General features: G+C 31.1%; 1 protein-coding gene across 3 annotated transcripts in view; it reads left to right on the forward strand.

Moving 5' to 3' along the window:
* The window catches only part of Cip4 (formin-binding protein 1-like Cip4), a 37,912-nt gene extending 15,305 nt beyond the window's left edge, over positions 1-22,607 (forward strand). Inside the window, exons 2-14 of one of the 3 annotated variants that reach the window (XM_088184223.1) lie at positions 15,643-15,809; positions 15,912-16,056; positions 16,132-16,293; positions 16,365-16,511; positions 16,582-16,719; positions 16,785-17,024; positions 18,429-18,527; positions 18,606-18,699; positions 18,767-18,941; positions 20,258-20,368; positions 20,438-20,616; positions 20,692-20,852; positions 20,931-22,607. In XM_088184223.1, coding sequence (XP_088040349.1) covers positions 15,643-15,809; positions 15,912-16,056; positions 16,132-16,293; positions 16,365-16,511; positions 16,582-16,719; positions 16,785-17,024; positions 18,429-18,527; positions 18,606-18,699; positions 18,767-18,941; positions 20,258-20,368; positions 20,438-20,616; positions 20,692-20,849 — 1,815 coding nt within the window. In that variant the 3' untranslated portion in view covers positions 20,850-20,852; positions 20,931-22,607. Of the gene's footprint in view, positions 1-15,642; positions 15,810-15,911; positions 16,057-16,131; positions 16,294-16,364; positions 16,512-16,581; positions 16,720-16,784; positions 17,025-17,739; positions 17,883-18,428; positions 18,528-18,605; positions 18,700-18,766; positions 18,942-20,257; positions 20,369-20,437; positions 20,617-20,691; positions 20,853-20,930 lie in introns of those variants that run through there. The other 2 variants (XM_088184224.1, XM_088184225.1) reach the window with 2 other exon arrangements.
* The last annotated feature ends 5,328 nt before the right edge of the window (positions 22,608-27,935 follow it).

Raw genomic sequence — 27,935 nt, forward strand, 5'->3', positions numbered from 1 at the left:
AGTCATCTCGATTGTCAAAATTATGCACGACAATTTCCGCTTCGGTCCGGCGCGATCACCTTTTAACCCTTACATTACACTCTGAATTATTGATTTAAGAAACACCCCAGATCCGCGAGGAACACTCAATTTTTGTTCAAAAAAATCGCATCAACTTCATCATATTTCAAGATATGTTATATTTTTCAAGCACAAAAAACTATATTAAACAAATAAATGATAAAACGGTAAAATTTATTCGTCGTGGCATAACTCTTTCAATCACTTCTACAGTTTATTTGCTCTTGAGATGTGCAATCAATTTTTTTTTTAATTATTGCCCAAAGATATTCGATCGGTTTAATTAAAAACTATTCCAGTGCCAGTCAGGCCTGCCGAGAGTTCTCATTGAGGGACCTGACTCTTGAAAAATTCATAGCAAGAATATACATATGTATAAAAAAGTAAAAACCGACCTTAAATAACGAATTTGAACTAAAATACAGTTGTTTGTGATGTATGTACTGATGTATTTTAGGTATAAGTTCCTTCAGCCTTTTTATACATACATGAAATAAAATGAGCGGAACATTGCCTTCAAAACCACCCACTTTTTGACGCGGCTCCGTTTGTGTTCAAATTTGTGTTGACTTGAATGGTAAAAAATGTTAAGACATGAGAGGATTAGAAATTAGTAGCAGTCAATTTAGGTATTTGATCTGAATTTTCAGATCGAATACCTAAGGAAGAAGCAAAGAAATAAACAATAGCACCAACTGAATTATAAAAAATTAATGTTTTTATAGATTGTATTATCAGTAATTTGACAACTGGATTTATTGCAGCAAAATAAACAATACATTCAGTTTCATGTGGTTATTCCTAAAAAAAATCTAGAAATAATAGTCTCGAATCTATCCCGAAAATATTTTTTTAAATGTCATTTCAGTAAAATCATATCGGAATACATTTTCACCAGTAGATATATATTTTTACCATTGAAAATATAAATTATCTGGCAAGTGATAGTTTCAACTTTTAAATAAGTAGTAATATATATATTTACATACTTATCATTATTTATTTACATCCGATGTATAAATGTTACAGTGAATGTGTATTTTTTGGCAATGTTATATTTTCACTAGTTTAGTCCAAATATATTTCTACTAGCGAAAATATAATTTAACTGATAGGCGCTTATATGCTGCTCTAAAATGTCTATGAAACTCAAGTTGACAGTTGCGAAACGTCCATTTGCTGTTCAAACCCAAGCCTAACCTGAAACTAATTATAGTTTTAGAACTTTTATTACGTCAAGTCCAAAATACAAACTAACCCAACTCACCTCTCAGGGGAAAATAAGCGGAAGAATAAGTAGACAGACGCCGCATCTCACATATTGCTCCATAGTTTGTCTGCATTTCGATATTATACTATGTTTTAAAAATATGATAGCTATCATTACCGATATTACTATGGACTTCTAATATAAGAGGGCTGATCAAAGTATATTCAAACCAAATTTTGGTCAATAGGAGAACGCAAAAACAATTATCACATCTCAGAAGGCGAAAATTCACGTCAAAAGCAATAAAATCGTGTCGGCGGCGTGGCTGCGACGCGACGACACGATTTTATTGCTTCTAATATGAAACATGAAACGCACCCCTTTGGATTTCACACAGTTACATCAAGACATTTTTCGCTTTATCTTTCACCATTTTGATGAATAACGTAATGCATTCCATCTGACAAAACAGTCTAGCTTTGTGTCGATTGACACATTCCATGCGTGTTTAGACGCAATTCTTTGGTCAATAACGGTTTTTTAGCAGGTTTACGACTGCATACAACCTTTTTCCTAAGCCATATAAAAAGATTGTCCACGCTTATTTCTTTGTTAAATATTTTGCAAATTCTTGCTGGTAAAATCCACGGTGGCATTATGCCTGTCACGTAGTATCACTTGATTTTCACTAATGGTAGTTATTTTTTTTAAATGTATCCGAACTGATAATTAGTTATAACCGATCGACTGAATTTTGTGTTGTCGATAACATAATTGACGAATATATTAACAAATGTAACGATTTTTATTCAAACGTAATTGTGGACGATTTGGCATTATATTTTTTTACAAATATTTTAGCCACAATTAGGTAGGTAATCTAATAAAAACAATATAGTCATACCCCTAAATTAGTGATTAAAAATTCCGAGAAATCCGATTTATCTTCGATACTAATGTTTTTAATAATTGGTCTGTTTTTGTGCACGCTGTTGTATGTGTAAAATATTAAATAAATTAATTATACGTATATGGATAGTAAATCTATATCTTACAAAAACACGCTGATTTTATAAAAATACAGAACATTAATTACTATTGCTTACTGATAGCTGGCTACAAAGTAAAAGATGACAAAAAATATGCAGATTGAGCGAACTTTATTATTATTATGTATTATTAGAATATATAAATACAGCGCTATTTTGATGTACTTTCCGTGAATTTTTCAACAGGTATGATGCTAGTTTATAAATAAATAGAGAGTGCGACGAATTGTTCGATCGCGACGTGTACAATGTGACAATGAACGCTATTGCAGAAGAATCGTAGAAATCGTTATCGTGTATTGAACTGTCGTTACATGAGATAAAAATCGTCGTTTTCGATTTTTTTCCTTCGTTCTATTTACATATGTATATCGGATGTTGCGATACGTGCTCACGATGACAGTTTTTTCAATAAACATATATTGTGCTTTACACGAAAAATGATAAACGTCGACAAAATATTTTATTCGGTTTATGTAAAATCATGAAGAAATTGATTTTATTACGTCTTTGGCAAGCCTTGTTTTGCTTGATCACGCTTTATTTTGTACCCAGGCTTAAATGTAAATTTATATTATGTCGACAAGTTCACGGCAGTTTATTTTAAATGTCGATCAAGTGCGAAATTAATACAATAACTCGAGAGTAGCGGCCGCAAACCGCAACGTTTACCAAACAACACACAATTAACCATTACATGGCATGATATTTCGCGTGGATTATAAATAAACACTATTAAATCTCTGTAAATATATTAAACACTACAGAATATCCAAAGACTACATCAAACATGTTGATAAACAAGCCTAAGGTTAAATGTAACTAAAAATATAGTTATTGAGAAACTGCAGAACGCGTTAGCTCTGACGCAATGTGTTTTGTTGGCTGTCAATTTCGTTAATTTGAATTATAGTTTATTATTCACAATCCTCATAAACGATTAGATAGATTTAAAAAATATATAGGTAGTATTTCTATGGAAATTACTCACTTTTAATTATGAGCTTTATAAGAGTCTTTTCCACGAGCATGATAATATTAATATAATAAGAGTATTTTTATAAAAATACATCGATGGGGAAAAGTGAATAAATCGTGCGATTGTTGTATTTTTTCATAGTATATGCTTTTCATATAATACTTGTGGATTTACAACATTTTTTTCCTGCAAGTGTAATGCAAAATTTCTTTTTAAGGATATTTGGACTTAAAATTAACAGATGCGCATTATGGAAGAAACAATTTTGTTATTGATTTTATCTTAAATTATTATTACATATATATGTATTTTTTAAATACCACTTCCCACGTCTGATATTATTAGTTTTATGTAGGTGTTTGATTTGTAATTTCTATCGTCTTGTGATTTCATTGTATTGTCAAGGAAATTTAATCAAGAATTTGATTTTCAGTGACCCTTTTGCATTATGAAAATCTTGACGTCGAGGTAAATCGAAAGTCATTAGATTTTTAAGTCAGTTTTCCTGCGACGGACGAAGTCGTCGTCCTCTGCCCCGACAAAGAACCTAAGCGACCACAAAAAGGAAATGCAATGCGCACATACACACACATACACCGGAGCGAACTCGGGCAAAAAGCGGCCTGTCCGCGGAACCGCACCGACCGGTTCGGGCCGAAACTGACCGAAAGTCAAGTTCAAATGCTAAAGTGTGTCCGTTTCACTTTCGTTGTCGTCGCCTCTCACCGCCAGGAGAGCTCTTCCAGATCCTCTCCAAACGATCGAATGATTTGTCCGTTGACGCCCGCCGAACCCGGGCAATTTTGAGTTCCGAGGTCCTCGCCCCTGACCTTGGCCGCTGACTCAGAGGCTCGCAGAACGCCCACGCGAGTTCGCACCCACTGCCCGAATACTTTACACAGCCTCCGACGACGCCGAAATGCAGCAGATGGCAGGAGATGAAAAAAAACGAAACTATCGCCTTCTCGGATTTTGATCAGGCGTTTGATCGAGTTTTTTCTATCCATCCCCGCCGATCCGCGAATGCGCGATCTCGACACTCGTTTGGAAAGGGTGTCGCAAACGTGAATAGATTTCACTTTTTTATCGCGTTTTCTTTTTAGCGACCTGTTGATTTTCATTAATTCGTACGTGCACGCTGGTCGTATTTAATGGAGTGCGTGCTGTTTTGATCGTAAATCCGTGCGAGCAGTTGTGATTGTGAATTGAAATACGTCGTGGCGATGCTGTCGTTTGTTTGTTTATCCGGATTCCTGGGGGCAACCGTTTGTTTTTGATTTGTTTCATATTTCCAACTTAAATTATACTTTACGCGTCGTTGAGCTACAAATTTACGTTATAGACCTTGGATTTATTAAGCTTTTGAAACTGACGTTTTTCTATCAGCTATTGTGTCGAGTATTGAAATTATGATTATATATTCCCGCTTTCATTATGTGATTATGAAACGCTCGTTAAACCAGAGCATAGTATATTTTCAGATACGACACAGGAGCTAAACACTCTTTAACCCTTTAGTTTCCGAGGCTTTTTTGATTACTATATAAAATACGATGTGTAACATAATAAAAAATATATGTTTGGAAAAAAGTTATTTTCCTCTAGAGAGTTTCCTCTACAGCCTGCTAAAAATGTTTCTGATTCTTTCTTCAGTACTTCTCGTCAAAGTAGCAAAAACTGATTTATCGGATTTCGACAACCGAAGAGTTAATTAAATGACCGCACGGTTCGTACATTTGTGATAATAACCTACCAATATTTTCGTTGAAGAAAATGCTGATATTTTATTAGATGTTTTCACAACTTGTAGTTCAATTGGCTGCGCAATGCGATTTATTTGCATATTATATTAATAAAATATAAAAAATGTGGATGTGTATTTGTAACCGTAGCACAATACAGAGTTTGGCATACATTGCAATAAAAAAATATATTGTTTCGTATGAAGTGAAAATAAATGCTTTATTTTTTACAGTTTTATTAATCAAAATGTGGTCCATTTATTACATATATAGTATTTTACTAACGATTTAACAATGAATGAATCCTTTTATAGAAATCTTTAAGTCTTCAAATGCATTTATAATATCACTGATTATTTAATTTCGTATTTCGAAAAGACAAGTTTAAAAATGTGATAATCTGTAGAAGAAAGGTCAGGGAATATGGAGGATGAGGCAAAATAATTTTGCAACAGTAATTGGTGAATTATTTAGTCTCTCATTATCATCGATCAATATCGCAGCAAGTTTGTTTATTAACATACGCACGGCTTCTTCCCTAGATTTTGAATTATCTGAAATAGCCTCACCTGGTTAAATAAACTTTCAATGAATAATTCCCCCAAAAATACCACGATAAGTATTTTCCGGTGCAAACTCAATTTCGGACCTTTTTTGCTCTTCTGATTACACCGGCCTGCGAAACAGCTTTTGCTTATTTTTATGCAATTTTTAGTGCTAATTCTAAAAATGTCATTTAAGGTTTTTTCACAAAAAGATTAAAAAAATATATTTGCGCTTTAATGTTGCGATTTAATATATACCAGAAAATATGAAAACTAAATAGTCTTTATAGCAACGCTTTCTCTTTCCATCAAAACTACTTTTTCCGCTTTTCATTTCGTAAATCAGTCATCCTTTTTCAACATCCAGCAAAAGTCCGCGATGATGTTCATATTCCATCTTTCTTGATATCGCATTTCCATTATCTTAATGTCCTGGTGAAATCTTTCACCTTGCTCCTAGCTCACTGTACTCACATTTTCATGAAAGTAGTTGAGATGTGAATGGAGGAAATGTACTTTTAAACTTATGTTACAGCCCAAGATTTTGAATTTTTTCAACTAATATTCAACAATATACATGTAGTTTGCCTCTTCTTTTTATTTCCAAGAAAGCTGGTTGCAACAATTTTAAATGCTTATCACGCATCTTTCTCAATTTTTTTCATTTTTGTTTCAAAATTTTCATCCTTAATGAAAAATATATTTTTTTAACTTTGCATCTGATAAACTAGGGAATTGTTCACAGAGATAATTAAAACAATCATTCTTTTGGCAAAGCTTTGACAAATTGTTTCATCAGGCCCATAATGTAAAACGGTGGATGTAGAACTTCAAAACATTGATATTTTTGCTTTTCGGCCAGTTCGTGCGGTACCCATTTTTTCACTTTTTCTGCTTTATTATTTCCAGTTTTCATGAAACGTCTAAGTCTTCTGCGAGAGTCCTGACAGTTGGTATCTAATTTTTGATACCTTCCAGAATACCAATGTATTATCTTTGAAATGCTTAGTGTTGTGAGAGCATTTGCCAAGAACTTGACAAATCTATTCGCGCGTTTTGGTGGCGTTTATTATTTGTGAGGCTTTATATATGGACGAACAAATACTGATTTTATTTATAAAAATAAATCGAAGCGCACTTTGTAGTATCCGTCAATTTAGAAGTAAATCGAGATGGAACAACGCTTTCTTTAACATAAACGTGGGATAGATAAGCCTGAATCTCAGGCCATATTCCCTACCCGTCGATCTTTTAAATATTAGATTAGAAAATTCATTTATCGAACGAGAAACGTAAACATACCTAAAACTGTGATTGCGAATATTAATTAATCAAGAACCCATTATTGCGATTACTTCGACGGGAAATTGCAAATTAAACAAACATCTGCATGAAATCAAGGCCGTTAGAGACGCATGAATGCACATTATGCAACGAAGAAAGAGGGAGTTTTGCGACTGCGAAGTAGATTGAATCTATATTTCTCGATAAATACAGTCTTTAGATGTCGCGCTTCTTCGCCTATCGGGCGGTCCACAGCGCCGAGTCCTTCGACCGTAACGCACTGGACTTCTCCTTTCACTCGACTGCAGCCGCCGAGTTATGCTAATTAATGGCACGTTTTGAAACCGCCGTACAATCTTTATAGTACTATGCGCTTCCGAAAACGCAAGGTCTCGGCCGAAGAGCGCTTCGGATTCTTGAATAGCATCATCGGCCGTCTTCCCAATTAACATCTATCACGTGTACCCAAATTGACACGACTGGGAATCATCAAGCGCAATTTTCGACGGCGCCGATATTGAAACACGCCCTCGACACGCGGAAACGGAGAATTCGCATGATAATGTACTATGGAGAGACCTCAATCAGAGGCAATTCGCTCTGCCCACGTGTGATTGTGTGTACGTAGCTGAAAAAAATAAGAATTACATAAAAAGGACGATGACTCTTCGAGCAGATGTTGTCAAATCAGCTTCAGAACTCGTTTGAGCTGAAAAAAGTAGCATTAATAACGTATATCTCCTCCTCGGGTGGTGTTATTAATGTTAATTGCCGATTTCACTTGGCGTACGTTAGTCGCTGGTGACAGATTTTCTCCTTTAGAAATGGACAGTGGCCGAGAGTGGTTTGATTTGTTGTTGGTGTGGATTTTTTTTGGCAGCGTTTGTCGGATTTGCATAATACGTTGTTTTAGCACGCCATTTGTTTTCTTATCTATCATGAACTGCATCTTACGACTTGTCGGATTAGATAAGGAATTTTCATTCTTGTGATTTTCCGTGACCAATTCTAATGCTTGACGTGTGCTAAGTGATGATGGAATTCAATGTTTTTCATCGTGGATTATGCGAATAACTGAAGAGTAGTTGCCACCAGTTGCACGTACGACGCGATCGCTCTATTTTTTGCCAGAAATCGTCTGCTATATAATATTTTCTTTGTCGCACACCGCAGCGGTGATTGTGGCTGATGTATTTTACTGACTCGTGACTAGGGATTGCAATAATACCGGTACACCGAGAGACAAAACAGTCAATACCGGTATTCCACGGTATTGACATTACGATTAAAATTTTAATAATTTGATAATAAATAAAAAAACACGAAAAAATAATCCGAGTAAAGCTTGCATGTTTTACCATGCTTAGTGATTAGCAAACCCCAAACATTCGAATACCCCGGCAATTATTGTTAATATATGTATATATATAATATTTTAATTTTATCATTATCCCTTTCAAGTTTTACTACGATTCTGTTATATATGTTTTTGTTTGATTATGAATTGATTTTTTATTACATTACAACTATACCTAATTTTCATAGTGTGTTTAGTATCTTTAAATGTTGTTTAATCGACAAATCTGATGTACGTCCATTCCTTTAAAGTTGAACTGAATGCTTTATTGCTTAGTTTATGCTGTGATATATTGTTGAATGTTGATATATGCTTGCGAGTTTTGCGAAAAAATCTAATGATTATATTATTGGACGTAGTATAATTAACAAAGTGAAATTTCGACTTTTTATTGTTTATGCATATTTCGTGGTTCAAATAATAAGAAGCTTTTAAACAATCTTCCTTATATTCAGGTACTTCTAAAAATACTTTGTACGCTTGTCTACGAGTAATAATAAAAATCATTAAAACAACTGTATACAAAAACCTTTTTGTCCCATTTATTTTTTTCATTTTCATTCATTTATTATATTGTCGGAAAAAAGATTTTTCATAATACTGGCGTTAAATCTTTCATTTTTTGGAATAATAAGTACGTATAGAAAAACATAATTTTTAATCTAACATTGATTTGGCCAGAAAAATGCATGTCATTTAATTAAATACTATGAATCCTAATGAAATATTAAAAAAATGCTGTAATGATTCCCTGATTCTAAACCATAAATTCTCAGGTTATACCTCAAAGAAAATCTTTAAAAAGGAGTCTCGAGTCTATCCCGAAAATATTTTTTAAAATATGTAATTTCAGTAAAATCATATCGAGCTTTACCGCTGCAACGGCGCCATCACGATTTTATTGCTTTTGACGTGAATTTTTGACTTCTGAGAAGGAATAATTGTTTTTTGTGCTCTCCTATTGGTCAAAGTTCGGTTTAGATATGCTTCATTCGATTCCCACTTATTGTAAGTCATAATATTTATATAAAATCTTATTTGGAACGCTAGAAATCCGAGCGTTTTCACTGTGACGGCACGATTTTATTGCTTTTGACGTGGATTTATTAGTATTTTTAAATTTCATATTAAACCGTCTCTGATTACAGAGACTTACCTTTGAATTTGGCCAGAAAAATGCATGTCATTAATTAAAAAATGAATCTTCATGAAATATAAATATTAAAAAAACGAACAGTTTGTCCAACTTTTGCCCCTCCCCCTCTGAAAAAGTTGAAATTACGTCCTGATTACTCATTATTTTTAGTCAGTTACGATTATCCGAAAGCATCTTATGATAAAGGAGTGTGTAGAAAATCATAAATATGTTTATTTCAAATGCGACATATTTTATTCTAAAAACAGATTTATGTAATTGATGATTGTAATGTTTATGTTATTGAAACGTTATTTATTTATATGTTATTATTTTATTAATTGCACATTCAATATTTATCTTTGATATCTCAATAATGTTTGTTTTCGAAAGATTTATCTTTCGTATACTTATTTATTTTTACTCATAATATATAATAAAATAAAAATATGTAAATACTGCGTATATTTTACTTTGATATCCTGTACCGATACCACTACTTAGGTTAATCCCATATTATGAGCATTATTTTATTCTACTGTTTTCTTAGTTCTAAGCCATGGAGATAATTTTCAACAACAAAAATGTTCGGATTTGAAAAAATCGGTTCTAACGTTTTTTTTGTAATACTGATATTGAATGTCGATTTTTATCCCAATACCGGTATTGTCGGTATTGCAATCTACTCGTGACTAGTGAGTGGTCAATATAATGTAATAGGTGAATATATTATTTTATAATAATTTAAACTTAGATAGACTTTGTAATATACGTTTTTTGTATAGTATGTGTTGTGGCAAAAAATTATATGAATACAATATTCAAGTGATTAATTTGAATCTTTGGAGGATTCCATTTGTTACCAAGTGTCGTATTTATAGGGGGCGTTCCAAAATCACTGCCAACTCTAATGTACTTATTTGTACGAGTATGTTTTATTAAACCAAAATAGAAAATAATCGAGATAGCAACCAGAGGCGTCATGGAAACAACCAGATACCATTATATTAAGTAATGACAAATAACGCGATCATAGCTGACCTCTTGGTTGCTTTTATTTATCTTTGTTTGATATTATTTTAATTTTGACACATCTGCTAGATGTCTATTTGATCTATTTTTAGCATATATAGTAAAGAAATCATAGAAAATAGCATATTTATTTCGTTGTTATTGCAATGTATTAATCATAAATAGCATAAAAATATTGACTTTATTTAATAAATATTTTTTTAATTTAATTAAAAAAACTATACTAAGAAACGATACAATTTCAATAAATTATAGGCTCATACAAATTTCAACTATCGACATTAAAATTATTGAAAATTATTGTTACCATTACATTTTCCTAGTTTATACCAGCAGTTATATAACGCAGGGAATCCTTATAATAAATAATTCAGCGTCTTATCAGACGTCGATTTACATACGATGTCGTTATCTATAATTCCAAATGTTCTATATATTTATTAATGAAAAATAAGAATGCACGCATATGATGACATCATTTTTTACTTCGCTTGAAATGCGTGTGGTCGCCTTGATTTTTGAATTATTTTCCAGATCCTGTTTTATTGTTATATGTATATATTGAGTAGTGTCTTTCAACGAATTTATTTAAAGGAAAAACATGTCTTATATTTAGTCATGGATATTTTGATAGCAATTAATTAATTTTACAAATTATTTTTATACAATTAATTTGATATATTTTGCGGTTTCCCTATCTTCTCATGCCCAATGATTATTGCTAGTATAAACTATGTAATGCACACAAGTTTGCAACGCACTACTAACGCGAGTGTGACTGACTTATTGTGAGCTAGATATTTTTATATATATATATATATATATATATATATATATATATATATATATATATATATATATATATATATATATATATATATATATATATATATATATATATATTTAAGACTTGCATATAACTCGAAGATGCAGTTCAAGCGCCATTAAACGCTTCCATATAAATCTACACTTGCTGTAAGGTACACAAATTGCGAGGCTCTCGCTCGAACGTAATCGAACACATAACTCAAGTTAAGCGTTGTCGGCGTGGGCTCGAAAGCATTGTATGTACGAAAGTCGAATTTGATAATGAGAGGGCGTCGTATGCACCTGAGCCGGCCCTGACACGTGATATTTCATAGGCGCTCGCGAATTTTCACCGCGCTTCGAATTCACACAGCGCACCGGCTCGGCCACTTTCTTTTATTATCTTCCGCATATTGATGAGCCACCTAGTCAGTGGAAATATCAGCGATAACAATCGACTTTCATACCGTTTTTCTTGCACCCTCACTCCACTACGCCTCACGAAGCACCCCTTGGGGCTCACGGGGGCAAAATTAGGGGGTATGTATGACTCACCGTGTTTACACGTGAGCTTCGATGGAAACGATGTTTGTATGCTTTTTATTTTTGTTCGTTTACGAAACAAGGTGCTTTTATTGTCGTCGTGCGTCAGTGATAATAATTGCACGTTTTTATTATTTTGTATGCTATAATATATATTTTGTATGTGGAATATATCTAGCGAGAGCCAGACGGTTATTGAGCTTGCGTCGCAAGGCGTCTGGAGTATAAGGGATGAAAGGATGACGTAATCGTAGTGTGAATCACCCGGTGATGTTCTTCTCGCAGGGGTCACTTTATCCGTTTATTTTATATTTATATACGTATAAATGTACATTTTTATTATTACATATCGAGCGCAAGAGGGATAGGGTGGAATATATCTAAGCCTAAGCTAATAATAATGTTACAGAGATCATAGAAGAAACGTAATTCAGTTTATAAATTATTATTCCAACGTAATAGCATCACTGATGAAGAATTTGTTTATAATTTACTGTTTTCACCTCTTAGATATAAATAATAGGAACATTCATCGCCGACAATTCATGTTTCAATGTTTGTGTTATATAAGTATTTTATATTTTTTTAACCTGTTTCATAATGAGTCAGAAAAAAATTATATCATGGATCATAAAATTCAGTCAAAAATTACGCGAATATTATTTATAAATTTGAGCTGTGCTAAATTATTTTTCAGATATTTTTTAGGCAATTAAATCGCGCTTTTTATAAAAATATTCAGAAATATCGTATTAATAAGTAAATTATCTAAAAGTTGCTTACATCCTCATTGTAACTAAATTAATAATATTTTTATTACACACATTTTTGACTACATTTCAAATAATAATGTTAATTTCGGCAGTGTATGTTCCGAATACCAATGGATTCCACGAAATTTTAAAATCAAATTTCATGATAAGCAATCATGTATCATTAACTAATCACACAATAATAGTTTTATCGATGGCCATTATTATACCCATTCATAAATCAACGGAAAACTAACCGAATTAGCAATATATAATAATATTTAAAACAAGTAAGCTGTACTGGATTATTTATTTAGATATTTTCTAGGCAATCAAATCTCAGAACCATTAAAAGTAAAATTATTGTGATATGTAATAATGTTTAAAATTCTGTTTATGTGTGACAAAATAATTTGACCAAATATTATTTTTCATTTTTTTATAGATTCTACATACTTTTATGTAATTTTAAAAATAAAAAAGTATTATCTAGTGACACCTCCTTTCCCCTTCATTACTTATGGTAGTCTTCTAGATATACTCTATATTCGCTATTATAGTCTATTTATTTTTGGATCGCTTAGTCAAACGTTTTCAATGTTTTTTTTAATATCTAATTTTGTATTTGAATACTGCTAAACAATTTTCTACTGGATTTAAATCAGGTGAATTACCTGGCCAAGGTAAAATTGTTTATTTTTGCTTGCTAAGTATTTTTTTTTATTGATTTTGTTGTGTAACAGCTTGCATAAATAATTTGCATAAGGTTATCGTTTTTAATGTTTTTTCTTAGTAAAATATGGGTAAAAATATCCAGCTAAAACGTTTTTCTAAAAATCTTGATTCATCGTTCTTCGAGCAAAATAACGGGGACCTGCACCCTTGCCGTTAATAATATACCTAACATCCCTGAAGGTGGATATTTTCTTTTTTTATACATGCTTCCTTGTATTTCTCTTTTTCGATAATTATGCGTTTCTTTATCAATTAAAGAAATAGAAATTTTCACTTCGACAGAAATATTTTTGTTTGAGCCATTTTATAAAAATCACTGTTTTACACCAAAAAATTAATAATTCATATTAAATACTATCGAATTAATCCACAAATTACCAATTATGATATGTGTGCTAGTTTAGAAAGAGTAGAAAAAAAAAGTTTTGACTACATATTTTGTTAAAAATCATCGCCTACATTAGTTGCTTGCAAAATATTAAAATATGTGAAATATTGGAGTGGTCCAATTATTTTGTCACACCTGTATATGTTTTTTGTAAAAGATATGTATATTTTAAGGATCTAATAGTGCAGTCATATTTAAAGCATGAATAAATATGTATAAGTTAGTTTATACTACTCTTATTGTTTAAATTTGCAATGCTTATTATTATACCATTTTCATTACATTAATTAAATATTTACTGTTTATGATTTAAATTAAATTTGAGTCATTGTCGTTGTTTTTATTTAAACAACGCACGATAATGCCGACAGTTGGTTGATATTTGTTTTATTTAGAACATATGCATTTAATATATCATTTCAACTCATCCGAATTATGTATATTACCAAAATCCATACAATCGTCTGAAACTCTTTCTATGGCAGATTTTACAGTGTTGGGAATTATCTAATCACAATCTTCACAAATAAATTAAATCGTTAATATCAGATCACTCTTTGCGTGGCATGCGATCTTAATATAAAGTCGACTGTTGTGGTTTTTTTGTACATTTTAGATCGTAATACATCATTAAATTACATTATTAGATTGTAATACATCTATTTCTTTACCAGCCTGCTCCTTCAAAATGCATGATACAATGTCTTTCACACAAGGCTTGATTAGTGTCTTTCTAATAATTGTACGAGCTTCGCCATTAAATGTAATACGGTAACTTCCCCAAAAACATGCTCCAGCAATTTTAATTCTGTGAAACATAGATTTTTTAGTGTGTATCTTTTGGAAATGCCAGTGAAGTTTAGTTTACTAGAGATGTGGATAAATCATGCAGGGTTCTCAAGTGCGAGATGCGGATTTTCCCACACTATAAAAATCGTATTACATGTACATACAAAAAAAAATATTTCTAATAATTTATTTTTATTTTTTTATTTGTATTTGTATTTTTACAGATAAAACCAAGAAAATTGTTGCACTATTTTCCTGGTTTTATCTGGGTTTCTTTATAATTTCTATATACTTTATTAAATGATTGTCAAAAACATTTATATATTTTTTTTCCCTCATTTTATCACTTTCTACTTTTTTAAATTCAATTCTGAAGGTGAATAAAGACGCAGCAGAGAATGACTATAAACATATAAAAAAATCACAATTATATCTTTAACTTTTTTTCTTAGTTGATAATTGACACATTTCCTGACTTTTTGTGAAATTTATTTCTGCACATAAAGGGTTAAACACTTTATTTTATTAGTTTTCTATTCCAATCATAGATATTTAAAATAGTAATATGGAAAACAATAAGGTCAGTACTTGTAAGAAAAGTAACTCGCCAAGTAGTACACGTTGCAGCATTTAATACTATTTCAGGTTCTTAGTAATTTTGATCATTTTTGACGGAACATAGTTTGTGAAACGCTGGCCTAAATCAAGGTTCAAGTACCAATATTCTTTTGATAAAATGTTGGTAATCCAGTCATCTGAGTTAAACAAAAAAGCAGCCCAGTAGGAAACTTTCCTTTTTTTCCCAAGAATTCGCAAAAAAGAATGCTAAATATTCTTTATGACGTTCTAATACGTGTATAATAATTGTTTATTCATAACTCGTTGATTCATACAAACTGATGTGGATAGGAAAATGCATTATCTTCCGCAGGCGGAAATGAATCCCACACAAGATTATTACTGGTTTTATTATACTACATAAACATAATCGTAAATGGTGGCTTTATTCGCGAAGAGTTGAAATTGTCAAACAATCGGAGTTGTGGAAGGTGAATTTATTTGGTCATTAAAATTCGCGACGTCACTTCGTTTTATTCGCTTTTGATGCTGATCGTGTAATGTGGGCGGTGAAATTGAAGGAGAAACACTTTTGCTTTCGTTTGACATTGTTTTTAACACCATGTCTGTTGAATTCGTAACTCTCGATTTTTATCGTATTTTTTTTCTTGTTTCAGGATCAATACGACAATTTGTCAATTCACTCGCAGAAAGGAATAGACTTCTTAGAGAAATTCGGACATTTCATGAAGGACAGGTGTCAGATAGAAATTGAATATGCCGGAAAGCTTAGAAAACTGGTTAAGGGTTATCAACCGAAGAAAAAGGAAGAAGATGATTATCAGTAAGCATGCTCATATTCATTTGTACTGAATAATAATATCAACCTTGAAGTGTTATTTTTTATTATTTGATAATGACATCATGTATTATTTATTTATTTTAGATATACTTCATGTAAGGCGTTCAGAATAATGATGGATGAAATTAATGATCTCGCTGGTCAGCATGAAGTTGTAGCTGAAAATCTATCCGGTAACGTTATAAGAGATATCACATTATTAACTAAGGAGCTCAAAGATGAACGAAAGGTATTTATATATATTCTTTATATGATGTATTTATTAGATTAAATATGTAATAATTCACGTAATTTTTTTTTATAGAAACAATTAAACGAAGGTGCTAAACTATCACAAAATCTTCAGACACAAAAAGATTCTTTAGAGCGAGCGCGTCGAAATTATGAAAAGGCATTCAGAGAAGCGGAAAGAGCCTTGGACAACTATCAGAAGGTTGAAGCGGACTATAATCTTAGTAGAGCAGAAGTATGTTTTTGCGTATATTTGATTATTCGTTTATTTATGACTCAACTCATATTTAATACTTGCCGTTTCAGGTAGAGAAACAACGTATAAATATGGCAATGAAGTCACAGCAATGTGAAGAGGCTAAAAAGGATTATGCTAATCAGTTGCAGAAAACAAACGACCTTCAAAGGTCGCATTTTAATCTATTATTACCAGACGTTTTTAGACAGTTACAGGTAATAAATAATTTACTCTTTGTTATGTTTAATTGTATTTTATTTATATATAAATATTTTTTTATGTCAGGAATTAGACGAAAAAAGAATAAGAAATATCAAACACTTCATACACAACTCGGCTGAAATAGAAAGAAAAGTTTTTCCTATCATATCAAAGTGTATAGACGGCGTAGTGCGCGCCGGCGATCTCATCAACGAGAAAGAAGTAAATAGTGCTTTTGTATTTTGAGTTATTTCACGAGTGAAGTTTCTAAAGTGTGTGTCTTGCAGGATGCGCAATTAGTGATCGAACGGTACAAGTCTGGATTCCTGCCGCACGGCGACTATCCGTTCGAAGATCTGAGCAAAACGGGCGGAAGCGGTATGAGAGGCGATTCCATCGACGGTCCGCGCGGCGGCTCCGATCCCTCGCTGCATCACTTGTCGCACCAGCACACTGTCAAGGGAACGATGAGCGGGGGAAAGATGAAAAAGCGTGTCGGACTATTTACCATTTTTAGTTCGAACAAGGTGAATATCGTTTTGGAGGCATCGCACTAGTGAGATTGTGTTCAAATATTGCGCTTTACAAGAATCAGTGATAGTGACGGACAATATTTGCACACATTCGAGCAAGTAAAAGGATACAAGTATAAGTTCATGCTTATGTTATAATAATCTGTATCGGTGGAGTTTTAGAAATATGGTCATGATGATTTTTGTTACTAACATATGTTGCAATCATTATTTCGATGGCTTTTTAAAGTAGTGAAATGTAGATCTATAAATTATTGAAAGATGTCAAGTACTACTAGAGTATGTTTAATCAAATGAGATGGATGTTATATGTGTGTTCAATTAATTCAAGGGTTAATCAATATCGACACTAGTTTTAAATACCATTTAGGTAAATTACAACTTTCAGCGCACATTTCTATTATGTATTGTGCATGTTATCAGTATATTTTCAATGCACAGAACTAATTTTAAATTACCCGTATGCTGTATGAATACATTATTATTAACAGTGATTCACTTTAACTCTGATAATGTTATCTTTCTCTAACAATTGCCTCCATAATGATACCTTATATAAATTATTAATTGTATTTTTTTTTTATCTCGTTTTTCTACATATAAATATTCCACTATCACCGTTGTTTTCTCTCGCACGGTTCGGCGGAATTTTGCTCATGAACTTCATATCTGCAATTCTACCAAAATAAAATACGTGAAATGTAAGTAGTTGTAATGTGTGACTTAGCTACCCACTCAACACGCTAACAGCATGTCATCGATTTACAATAAAAAAATACTATGAATCGAATTAAGCTTATCAAGAACACCCTCATACCTTTGACAATGAAGCGAATAATCCTTGTTTATAATCGGCTTGAAGGCTTGTGTGAGTGCGCTCGTGTGTGGGTGTGTGATTGGTCTCAATAGTGCTGATCTTAGCGAAAGAATAACATGTATATTATTGCCATTTATATTCCAGCATGTATTTTCATAATCATCAACATCGTCATATATATATACCTATAAATTGTATATATATATATATATTGGTTATGGCTTTTTACTTATCATTTTACATTTTAATTTTTCCCACGCTGCTTATCTTTGCTAATAAAACATCATACGGACCAATTAGAAGTTGATTGAAGCGTGTCATTCATTCAAGGTAAATATATTTACGCTTATATGCTTTGTGTGTTTGCATAGTGTTTGTGTGTGTTGTATTCAAATCATTATATTAGATAATATGTGACACTATGTGTTCATTTTTTATCAATCAATGCTCTCAAATATGTTTATTACATATTTGAGAAAGTAGCATGTATTTTTATTAATTAAAACACCAATTCAGCATGATGCACTCTCATCATTGTAATTTATTAAATTAAAATGTAATTAATCTGATGTTCGTTTCAGAATAATGTATCCATGGACGCTAAGGAGGACTATGGAGAATTACCACCGAATCAACGACGAAAAAAGCTAGCCGCTAAAGTCACAGAGTTAAAACGACAGGTTTATTAATATTTTTTATAACATTTTGCATTTATTTAATTAACAGTAAAAGTCTAACCAGTATCTCTTTTTCATTAGGTAACTCAAGAACAAGCCGCGATGGACGCTTTAATGAAAATGAAAAGCGTTTACGAGGCGAACCCTGCTCTAGGAGATCCAATGACGGTTGAAGGTACGACGAATGATGTTTAAATTGTGTTTAGGATCGAATTAAGAGTGTTAATTTTTTTTATTTCCAGGTCAATTGAACGAAAGTAGTCATAAATTAGAAAAATATAAGGTTGAATTAGAAAGATATACTAGTTGGCTGGAAGCCGCTCAGAATTCACCCGGCTTAGTGGGGAACGGGGGTAGCAATGCAAATTCAGCTAACGTTTCCGTATCTAGTGTTAAACTCAACGGCGGTGTGCATAGGTAAAAGTTCAGTTTTATTATTTGAGAATGTGCTAATAGATGTCATTTTAAACATTTAGACGTTGCAAATTTACCTGTAGAGAAAGTGTTTTTTTTAATGTTTATCTTGATGGTTTTGTTGAGGTTTTACTATAGTCAATAATGAGTAAACAAACGTGTCAATCAATCAGTTTTTCTTGCCACATACATTGATGCCATTTTTTCGGATTATATCATTGATTTCATCGCATAAGAATAAGTTGCGTTAGAAATATGCGATGAATTCAATCAGAACAGCAACATGTGGTTCATTTTGAAGTATAGCAATATTATATCTGATTAAAAAATGGCATTTTTTCATTATATAGTAGCCCTCCAATAACACGCTATTTGGGAGTATAGTAGAAAATTCTGTTTTGAGTTTTTTTTTTAAATATGCACCTACTGCAACAAAAAACATTTGTGACGTATTAGATCGATTTCGATTTTAAAAACAGTCCTTGATGCTGAAGATCTGCAGAATTGGATTAAAATCTGACAAACTATCTTATCAGCTTATCACAAAACGAGCATTTTTTCTTTTATTTTATTTTATTTATAATGAGTTTCAATATATTTAATTTTTTTGTAAACAAAATTAAACAAATTCCATGATTTTAATTTTGATCTTATGCGACCCACAGATTAAAAACTACTGATAATATAATTTTAACACATGTACCGATACAAATCAGAACATTTGATAATTTTTTGTTTTTTAATTCAAAAGTTATCATATATTTTTTGTTATATCTGTGTTGCGCAAAGTTCTCGCGAAACTGCCCGTTTTTGCACATCATGCGGCGAAAAAACGAGCCATCAGTCAAGTGTTAACTCTTGATATTAAAGTTTATAGGGTGCGATATAAAAGGGAATTATTTTAAGAGAGCAAAGCATTTAAATAAATGCCTTGTTCCATAAAACGAACTGTTTGTGCATTTATGTAAGCTAAATCTTCGGATTTTTTCTTCAGAAAAGGATTCATTGTAGGGAGTTATTCATAAGGTGTTTTCTATCCTGACCAATGCTCACTCGCACGCACCTAATCTGTCCAATAGTAATGCACAAACAATTCATTTTAAGAAACAAAATATTTCATATATTGCTCCTTTCAATAATGTCCTCTCGTTTAAATAACAAATGACGCATTAGTGAGTCTGCGGCTCCCAACGATTGTTTTTAAATATTAATATGTTTATGTTTCTATAGAAAACAGATACTAAAACCCATTTGCATGCTTAATATGATTAAAAACATATTTTTGAATTAACCTAAATTTAAATATTATATTTTTTTAGGCACTCAGTTGGAAGTAATGAAGAATCACTCTCAAGATCAGCGAGCGACAGTAGTGTGAGTGCGCCAGCTCGTAAAAATTCAATTTCAAACACAGCGCAAGCAAATCATGGGTAAGAATATCTTATTAATCAGTTGGTAATTTTGTTTCATATATATTTTATTATATAATTGATGTTCAGGTCCGGTGGAAGTCCAGAATCTGGTTTGGGAACGTCACATAATAGCCTAGGAACAGGAGCTGCCACGATTGCAATGCCGGAAGATTCAGGCATAGCCGATGCATCTGACGAAAACGAATTTTATACAGAAGAACCATTACAACCGCTAGGAACATGCAGAGCCTTATATCCATTTGAAGGTATTTTCACGCATGAATGAATTTATTAATAAATGCCTATTTGATATTGTATTCATATTTTTTTTTATTATTTAGCTACGTCAGAAGGTTCAATGGGTATGAGTGAAGGAGAGGAGCTTTTAATAATGGAACAAGATCAAGGAGACGGATGGACGAGAGTCCGTAGAACACATTCGCCACAAGAGGGATTTGTTCCTACTACTTATATACAATGCACTCTTTATAGTACATAGTGGGTAAGATAAATACAGATTTAATATAAAATTATTTATTAATAAAGAATGGACATTAATCTATGGTATGTCTTATTTTAGATGCAGAAAGTGTGTTGTGTCGTTTTCGGATAACATGCATTTCAATTATATACTTTATAGTATTACAATACTACATAATTATATATGGTGATATTTTTAAAAGTAAAAGTGAGCAAATTACATATAAAGTGAGTGAGTGAGTGTACGGACAAATAAGAAACAAATTTACTTGCATATGCTTAATATATATTGATATGTAAAATCGATACAATCTGTATTTTCTGCTCCTTTCAAATGCTTTTACGTCTGAATGTATAGTGATGGAAGACAATGTTGTTGATTCCGTGCCTAGGTAAACAAATATTAAGTAATGTAAATTAATAACAACAAATAATTACCAAGGTCAATCATTAGTGCATACGCTTGTTATATTGTTGATTTAGATGTCTGTTATAATAATCGTTTAAAGTAAATTGATAAAAATGAAGCTTCCCTGTGCTAATTATATATTTATGTTATTTTTTTGCGTACTAATTTTGTATGTGAATATCTATGTATAATTGAATTTCTTCATTCCATTCTTAGTCTGTAAGTGAGAGAAACCTCTGAATTTATTTAAAACGAAACGTTTGTGATCTAAGAGTCAATGATATTTGATTATAAACAAATAATTTATCTTTATTTTTAATTATTGTGTTTAAAGTTTATCAATTAACGTTGTAAACAGTAACATTATTTATTTATTAATCGACGTACATGTGTGACTAACCAGCGTAGCCAAGCTTCGTTTTTATCGGAATAAATGTATGTATTGTTCGTTATAGTTAACGTGCTCTTTTTATATATATATATAAATAATACAGTGATTTTAATTTGATACTTTTTGTATAATAATTATATATAATATATATTATATAGTGTTAAAATGTCAGTTTGTATGTCGAGTGGTTCGCGACGAGTGATGTTTTAATTGCTCTGGTCGGCGTTGATTGTTGAATATTTTGTATAGTTAATTTTTCACCGGTTGACATAGTGCTTTCTCTTTTTGATTTTTTTTATATATGCGTACTGCTCTGTATGTGTTTAATTTGTTATAATTTCACACATGTGATATATCGTGTCATAAAATGCATTATATATTGTCTCAAATGTGAAAATTTAAACACTTTTGACATGATTTTATTATAGAGATTAATTTCGAGACAATATTTGATGATGGCTTATTTAATTTAATTTTATATATGTGACTATAACGCAACTTAAAATTGTATCGATCTGAATATTTGACGATTATTCAGTCGACACTTATAGTGAATAGATCAGGGTTTCGCGCAATATCATCTTAGGCAATGTCATAGTTTAATTGTATACTAATTTAGCTTATCCTGCCTATATGTGTATATAATTAAAAAGCTAAACATATGACTATGTGTCTATATATATAAATAATTAAAGTTCGAAATAAACGCATAAGTGAATAAAGCGTACTAGTGCCAGATTTTTTTTTTTGACCTCCAATTTAATAAAACATAATATAACTTATATATTATATAATATAAAATAAATTTAAATAAAAAATGTACTGGAAAGGTATTAAAAATTACGCAATTATTTAGTGAATGAAAAATGTACATATGAAAATCATGCTATGAAATAAATTAGCAAAAATGTTTATTTAATTTTTTTTATAATGAAATACTTGTGTTTTTATTTTCATATTAAAGATTATTTCTTTTATTTTTCGCTGTTTTATTTTATTTTAATATTATTTTTTTACACTAAGCTTAAAAATATCATCATGGTTTCTTGTAACATATCAATATTTAAACATTACATTGTTTTTTTATGATGCTATGTTTGTTAATAATTTTATGTCTTGTTGTTAGTTAATAATTTTATATATTTCAAAACGATGAAGCATCAAACATATCATCTTGCATTCTAATTTTGCATCGTTATCTATATATTTTATAATAAATCATAGCTTATTCACAGATGTTTATTTATGTGTAAATACACAAATCGGCTAAATGACCACGCAGTTGATGTTTTCGTTTATGAATATAAACATTGTGTAATAGTGCCTCATAGCTTAATTGATGTCTCTGCACCTCCGATTCTTCCATTTAAACAACTGTTATGGGAAACCACTATACCTAATTTAAATCACAAGAAAACTCATACAAGTAAGAAATTTATGTATGTAATGTTAAAGAAGTGCCAATCGTTTTAGCTATCAATATATTAACATAATTGTATATTGTAACTAATATATATAAGCTTCAGATTTTTTATTATTTGACTGATAATAATTTCGTTCAACATTTGGTGCTCAATACGAGAATAATCGCTTGCTCAATTTACCGTATTTAAATGCAATACGTGAACTGACATTCCTCTATTGTATGTATTTTGTATTATTACGATTCAACATTTTTTAAAAACATACCCAATGTTAACGCATACGTACATACATTCTTCGTGATGTGTACTATGTATATGAATTTAGAAAATAAATATGTAGACTATTTTGTTTGTTAATAAGATTTACGTAATATGGAGGTGTCTATATGATATATATATAAATACATATAATATGATTTCTTGTATGCCTCAAACGATTGTGTAAGTGAAATAAATATATATCTATATTCATGAAATAAAGACAACTTTTTAAATAATGATTGTTTTGTTTTTAAATAGTTGATCAAAAACACGTATTTTAAATAGAAATAATTTAAAAATCAACTGTGGAATGAATTAATTGTATTATATATCATTCAATGATGCACAATAATGCCAGTTTCACACGTGCCGGATGGATTCGCCCGGCACCGGGCCGGCGCCGTGTGGTGCTGTATGGGCTAGTACTGACCATTTTAGACGTGCTGGACAAATCCATCCGGCACCGGCCCGACGCTGCCCATACATCACCACCCCCACTACACGACGCCGGCCCGGTGCCGGGCAAATCAATCCGGTACGTGTGAAACCGGCCTAAGAGACAAACATAACAGAAAGTGATGCACAAGATACTTAATAAAGATTTTAACCCTAATTCAAAGACAATGAAGAATATGAAAATAATTCATGAACGGCAATGAAGAATTTTATTCTTAAATATTAGTTTGAATTGTGTTTAAAATACAATTAATTAACTAAGAAATGTCTTAGAAATTAATGAACTTACAAGCAACTAAAAAACTAGGTTTTCTACAAACAGAACGACACATTAAATACTGCGATTTTTTTGCTATAATTTGCAATGGTAAAATCAGTCAACTGTATTATCTAACTGTAGATACACATAGTAACGCGTACCAATAAAACAATAAATATGTTTTAGTTTAAAAAGAGATGGTGAGCTACTAACCTACTTTAAAGGGGTCAAGACTATTTCAGGGCGGAATGTTAGCGGATGAGTTAGGGATTACTGAATGTGCGCAGGATGGCTGGCAGATCGTGCCAGCATATAAGTTTTAAAAAATGGACTCGAAATGTGTGTTATCTAGAGACACAAAGGAGGATATCGATATTTTCAACTATTTTAGTTTATATGATATTAGTGACATCTAAAGGACTAAATAATAAGGGATATGCTTGGCTCTTTTCTACTCTCGTCTATTTGTCCAAAGTGTATGTTACCTTTATTACTAGATTTTTTAGAGTTAAGTTACATTTTTACGTACGGATAAAACATGTATTTGTATAGACATTGACTGCCATATATTTAGCTCGATTTGTTATCGCTGGCGAGTTTTTATTACTCTTAATGTTATAATTACAAATAGGCTTAACCACGTCTGTACGTCACTGCAATTATTGTTAATATTGTATATGTACATATAATATTTTAATTATATCATTATCCCTTTTAATCTTTACTACGATTAATTATTAGTGATTATGTTTTGTAGAAATTTGTGATTTATGTATTTTTTTGCTTGATTATGAATTGTTTTTTTATTATATTACAACTATACTTAATTAATTCTCATAGTATATTTAGTATCTTTAAAACCGGATAAAATTGTTTAAAAAATAGTGTATGCATATTTATTATTATCTTATTTCAATCAAGTGATTTTTTTCACTTTGTGTCCTGTTAATATAAAAATTAAAAAACTTTCATTTCCTTAAACCGTGCGAGTATGAGCAATATTCGTATGAGCAATCGCCTTGATAACGATCGATTTGTGATCAATTTTCGTGTGAGCAAGGTGACCAATTTTCATGTGAGCAGTTGCCATCTAAGCAATGATCAATGGCTAAAAATCAAAATGGCTAAAATTTATTAACATATTAAATTATGTATGCAATATTTTCTTTGCCCTATTTTTCACTAATAAATTTTAGTACCTATTAGTTAAAGTGAAAACACGTTTTTAACAAATTCTTCTCCCTATCAATAAATCATACTTAAATATTAATTTAGCCATATAAACCCGTCTGAGGCAATCTAGGTATGTACCTTTAAAAAGGTATAGATAATCGTAAAACGGTAGCAGTATATTTCATCGTAACATTATTACACAACTAAAATTTAATTCTCATTCTAATCATGTAGATCTAAATCAGCGATGTTCGAGCATCACCTTGACACGTTGGCAAAACGCTAATCAATGCATAATATAATACTTTAATTACACTTACGCTAATTGGCGCTAAGCTTTAAGAGTTAAGAGAAAATACATTGGTGTCGCTGCATCGTGCAAGTGTTGCATCACAAGAGTGGTTCGTGTGTAAAGTTTACCCAGATATTTACTTCCATATGGAATCCGATTAAACGCATTACGGCGTGGTCTCCAAGGTCTGCTGCATAGCGGCGTTTCAAATTGCACAACTTCCTTCGAGCTCTCAGCTGGACTATAATGTGCAAAAAATAAGCATTTAAAATAAAAACATCTCTCAAGATCAAATCGTTAACTATTTTCAACGCGGATATAAGTCCATAATGATTCTTAAAATCTAGGTACTACTATCTTATCATTGATAACTAGAACAAATTATGACGGAGCATATGGTTATTGAAATACTACAATAAAAAATAAGGTTTAATGGAAGAGTAACTTTCTTCTTAAGAATTTGCTTGCAAAGAAAAAATTAACTTGGCCGTGAAATGTTTTTTATAAATAAATAAATATTTTGTCGAGACCACCCATGATAGTTGTGACGAGATAAATCACAAAAACTTGCTAAAAGCTTCTAAAACTAATTGCTTTTAAAAAAATATTTTTTTAATCATCGTATAAATTTATTTTTATTAGACAATAAAAATACTATGTCTTCGTCCTGAATCTTTGTATTGTCCAGACAATCGAGAACTGGAAGTGCTTTGGATTTTCATTAATTCTCAACGGGTATATAAGTTTAAACATAGCGGATCTAAAGTCACTTAGTATGTCATGATAATTTTATACGCAATTCAAATAATAATAATAACCATGTTTAATATAAATATCATTTCAATATTTTACAACTATTTTAAAACTGAAATACATACTACGGAATTTTTCGATTATTTTACTAATAAGCTAAATAAATTAGGGATATACATTTAAAAAAAAAATATTCTGTTAATATGCAATTACTGTACTTATTTGCGATTTAATCAGTACTTACCTGTAGTCAAAAATCAGCCGCACAGCTCGAGGTTTTCATGAACTACTGTGGCGGCTAATATGTCACACAGACAGAAAAATAATGAAATTTCAATGGCGTGGCGAGCCAGCGAGTTTAATGATGAATCATCAATGGAAATTTTTCATTAGTCACTCAAATCACTGAAATTTTATTTTCTAAACCTCTTTTAAAGTTGAGTTGTTCTGCCCTTAGTCAATTAACTTTCCAAAAGCCCAGAATGCTAAGATCACAAGAGACTAAAACTCCAATTCTCCTCCATACACACAATACTCTTGGGGACTATTAGCCCCCAGAGGTCCTGTCCCAACATCTTTATTTAAGCGATTTTTTTATTTATAACTTGAAAAACCTTAATTAAAAAACAACACAGTCGTGCAGCGTGAAATTTTTATATGTTATAAAAATTAAACAATTAATTTTAATAAAAATAGAAATTAATCTTTTCTCTACAATAATTGTTTTGCATTTATAATTATTGTTTGAATTCTTTAAATAAAATAAATTTTATAAAGTTAAAAGTTTAAAGGAAAAATACTACAGCTTGTACATATGTATATTTATTGTAAATATTAAATTTCAACATGACAAGCGTTAGCAAAATGCGTGTAATCAACAACTACTAAGATAGTAGTGAGACACCAAGCTGAAATCAAAATCAGTCAGAGACGTATATTTTATTAATTATGAACTATTATTTCAAAATAAAATAATAACGGTAACTGTGCACGATCTGGCTCGATTTTATTTTAATTATTATTCAACGCCATATTCATCCGTTAGATCAGAAAAATCTAAGAAAACCTAACGTGTGATGATTTAATGGAATTATAATTATAAAATAATCACTAATCCCTATCTCCTGTTAATTCGTAACACGATAGTATTATAATTGAAAAACTTTTGGGTTCATTTGGGATTCGATATTAGGTCTTTCAAATATTAGTCTTCGACTATTACCACTGGTCTATTGCGTTGGTATTTTATTTAATTGTACAAATAGATTATTATCGCAACGTCTGTTTTGGACCACTATATGTCCTATATTTGATATAATAAACATAGCTCCTATATTATTATATATCCAAGCATAGTTTTACTACTATAAAATTCACATCAAAAAATGTCATTATTATTTATTATTTTCTTCAATGCTAAATGAGTTGATTGAATTGCTTTTATTTATTTGTGCGTTTTTGTACTTCATGATTCCATGCGTAAAATATGATTTTAACCTTGTTAAAATGTATTGTAAAGTATAATCGAAAGTGATTTCATTGTAATGAAAATAAAATGTTATTTAACTTGCTTATTGGAATCGTTAAAGCGAATCTAGGCCACCAAATATGCATACATATATTTTCAAAAAAAACTGCACTTCCTAACATTTTTCACTCGGTATAATAAATTACGTTTATGGTCGAT

Source organism: Plectrocnemia conspersa, unplaced genomic scaffold (assembly GCF_051122295.1).
Source record: "Plectrocnemia conspersa isolate PC_06_02 unplaced genomic scaffold, ASM5112229v1 ptg000004l, whole genome shotgun sequence".
Taxonomy (NCBI): Eukaryota; Metazoa; Arthropoda; class Insecta; order Trichoptera; family Polycentropodidae; genus Plectrocnemia; species Plectrocnemia conspersa.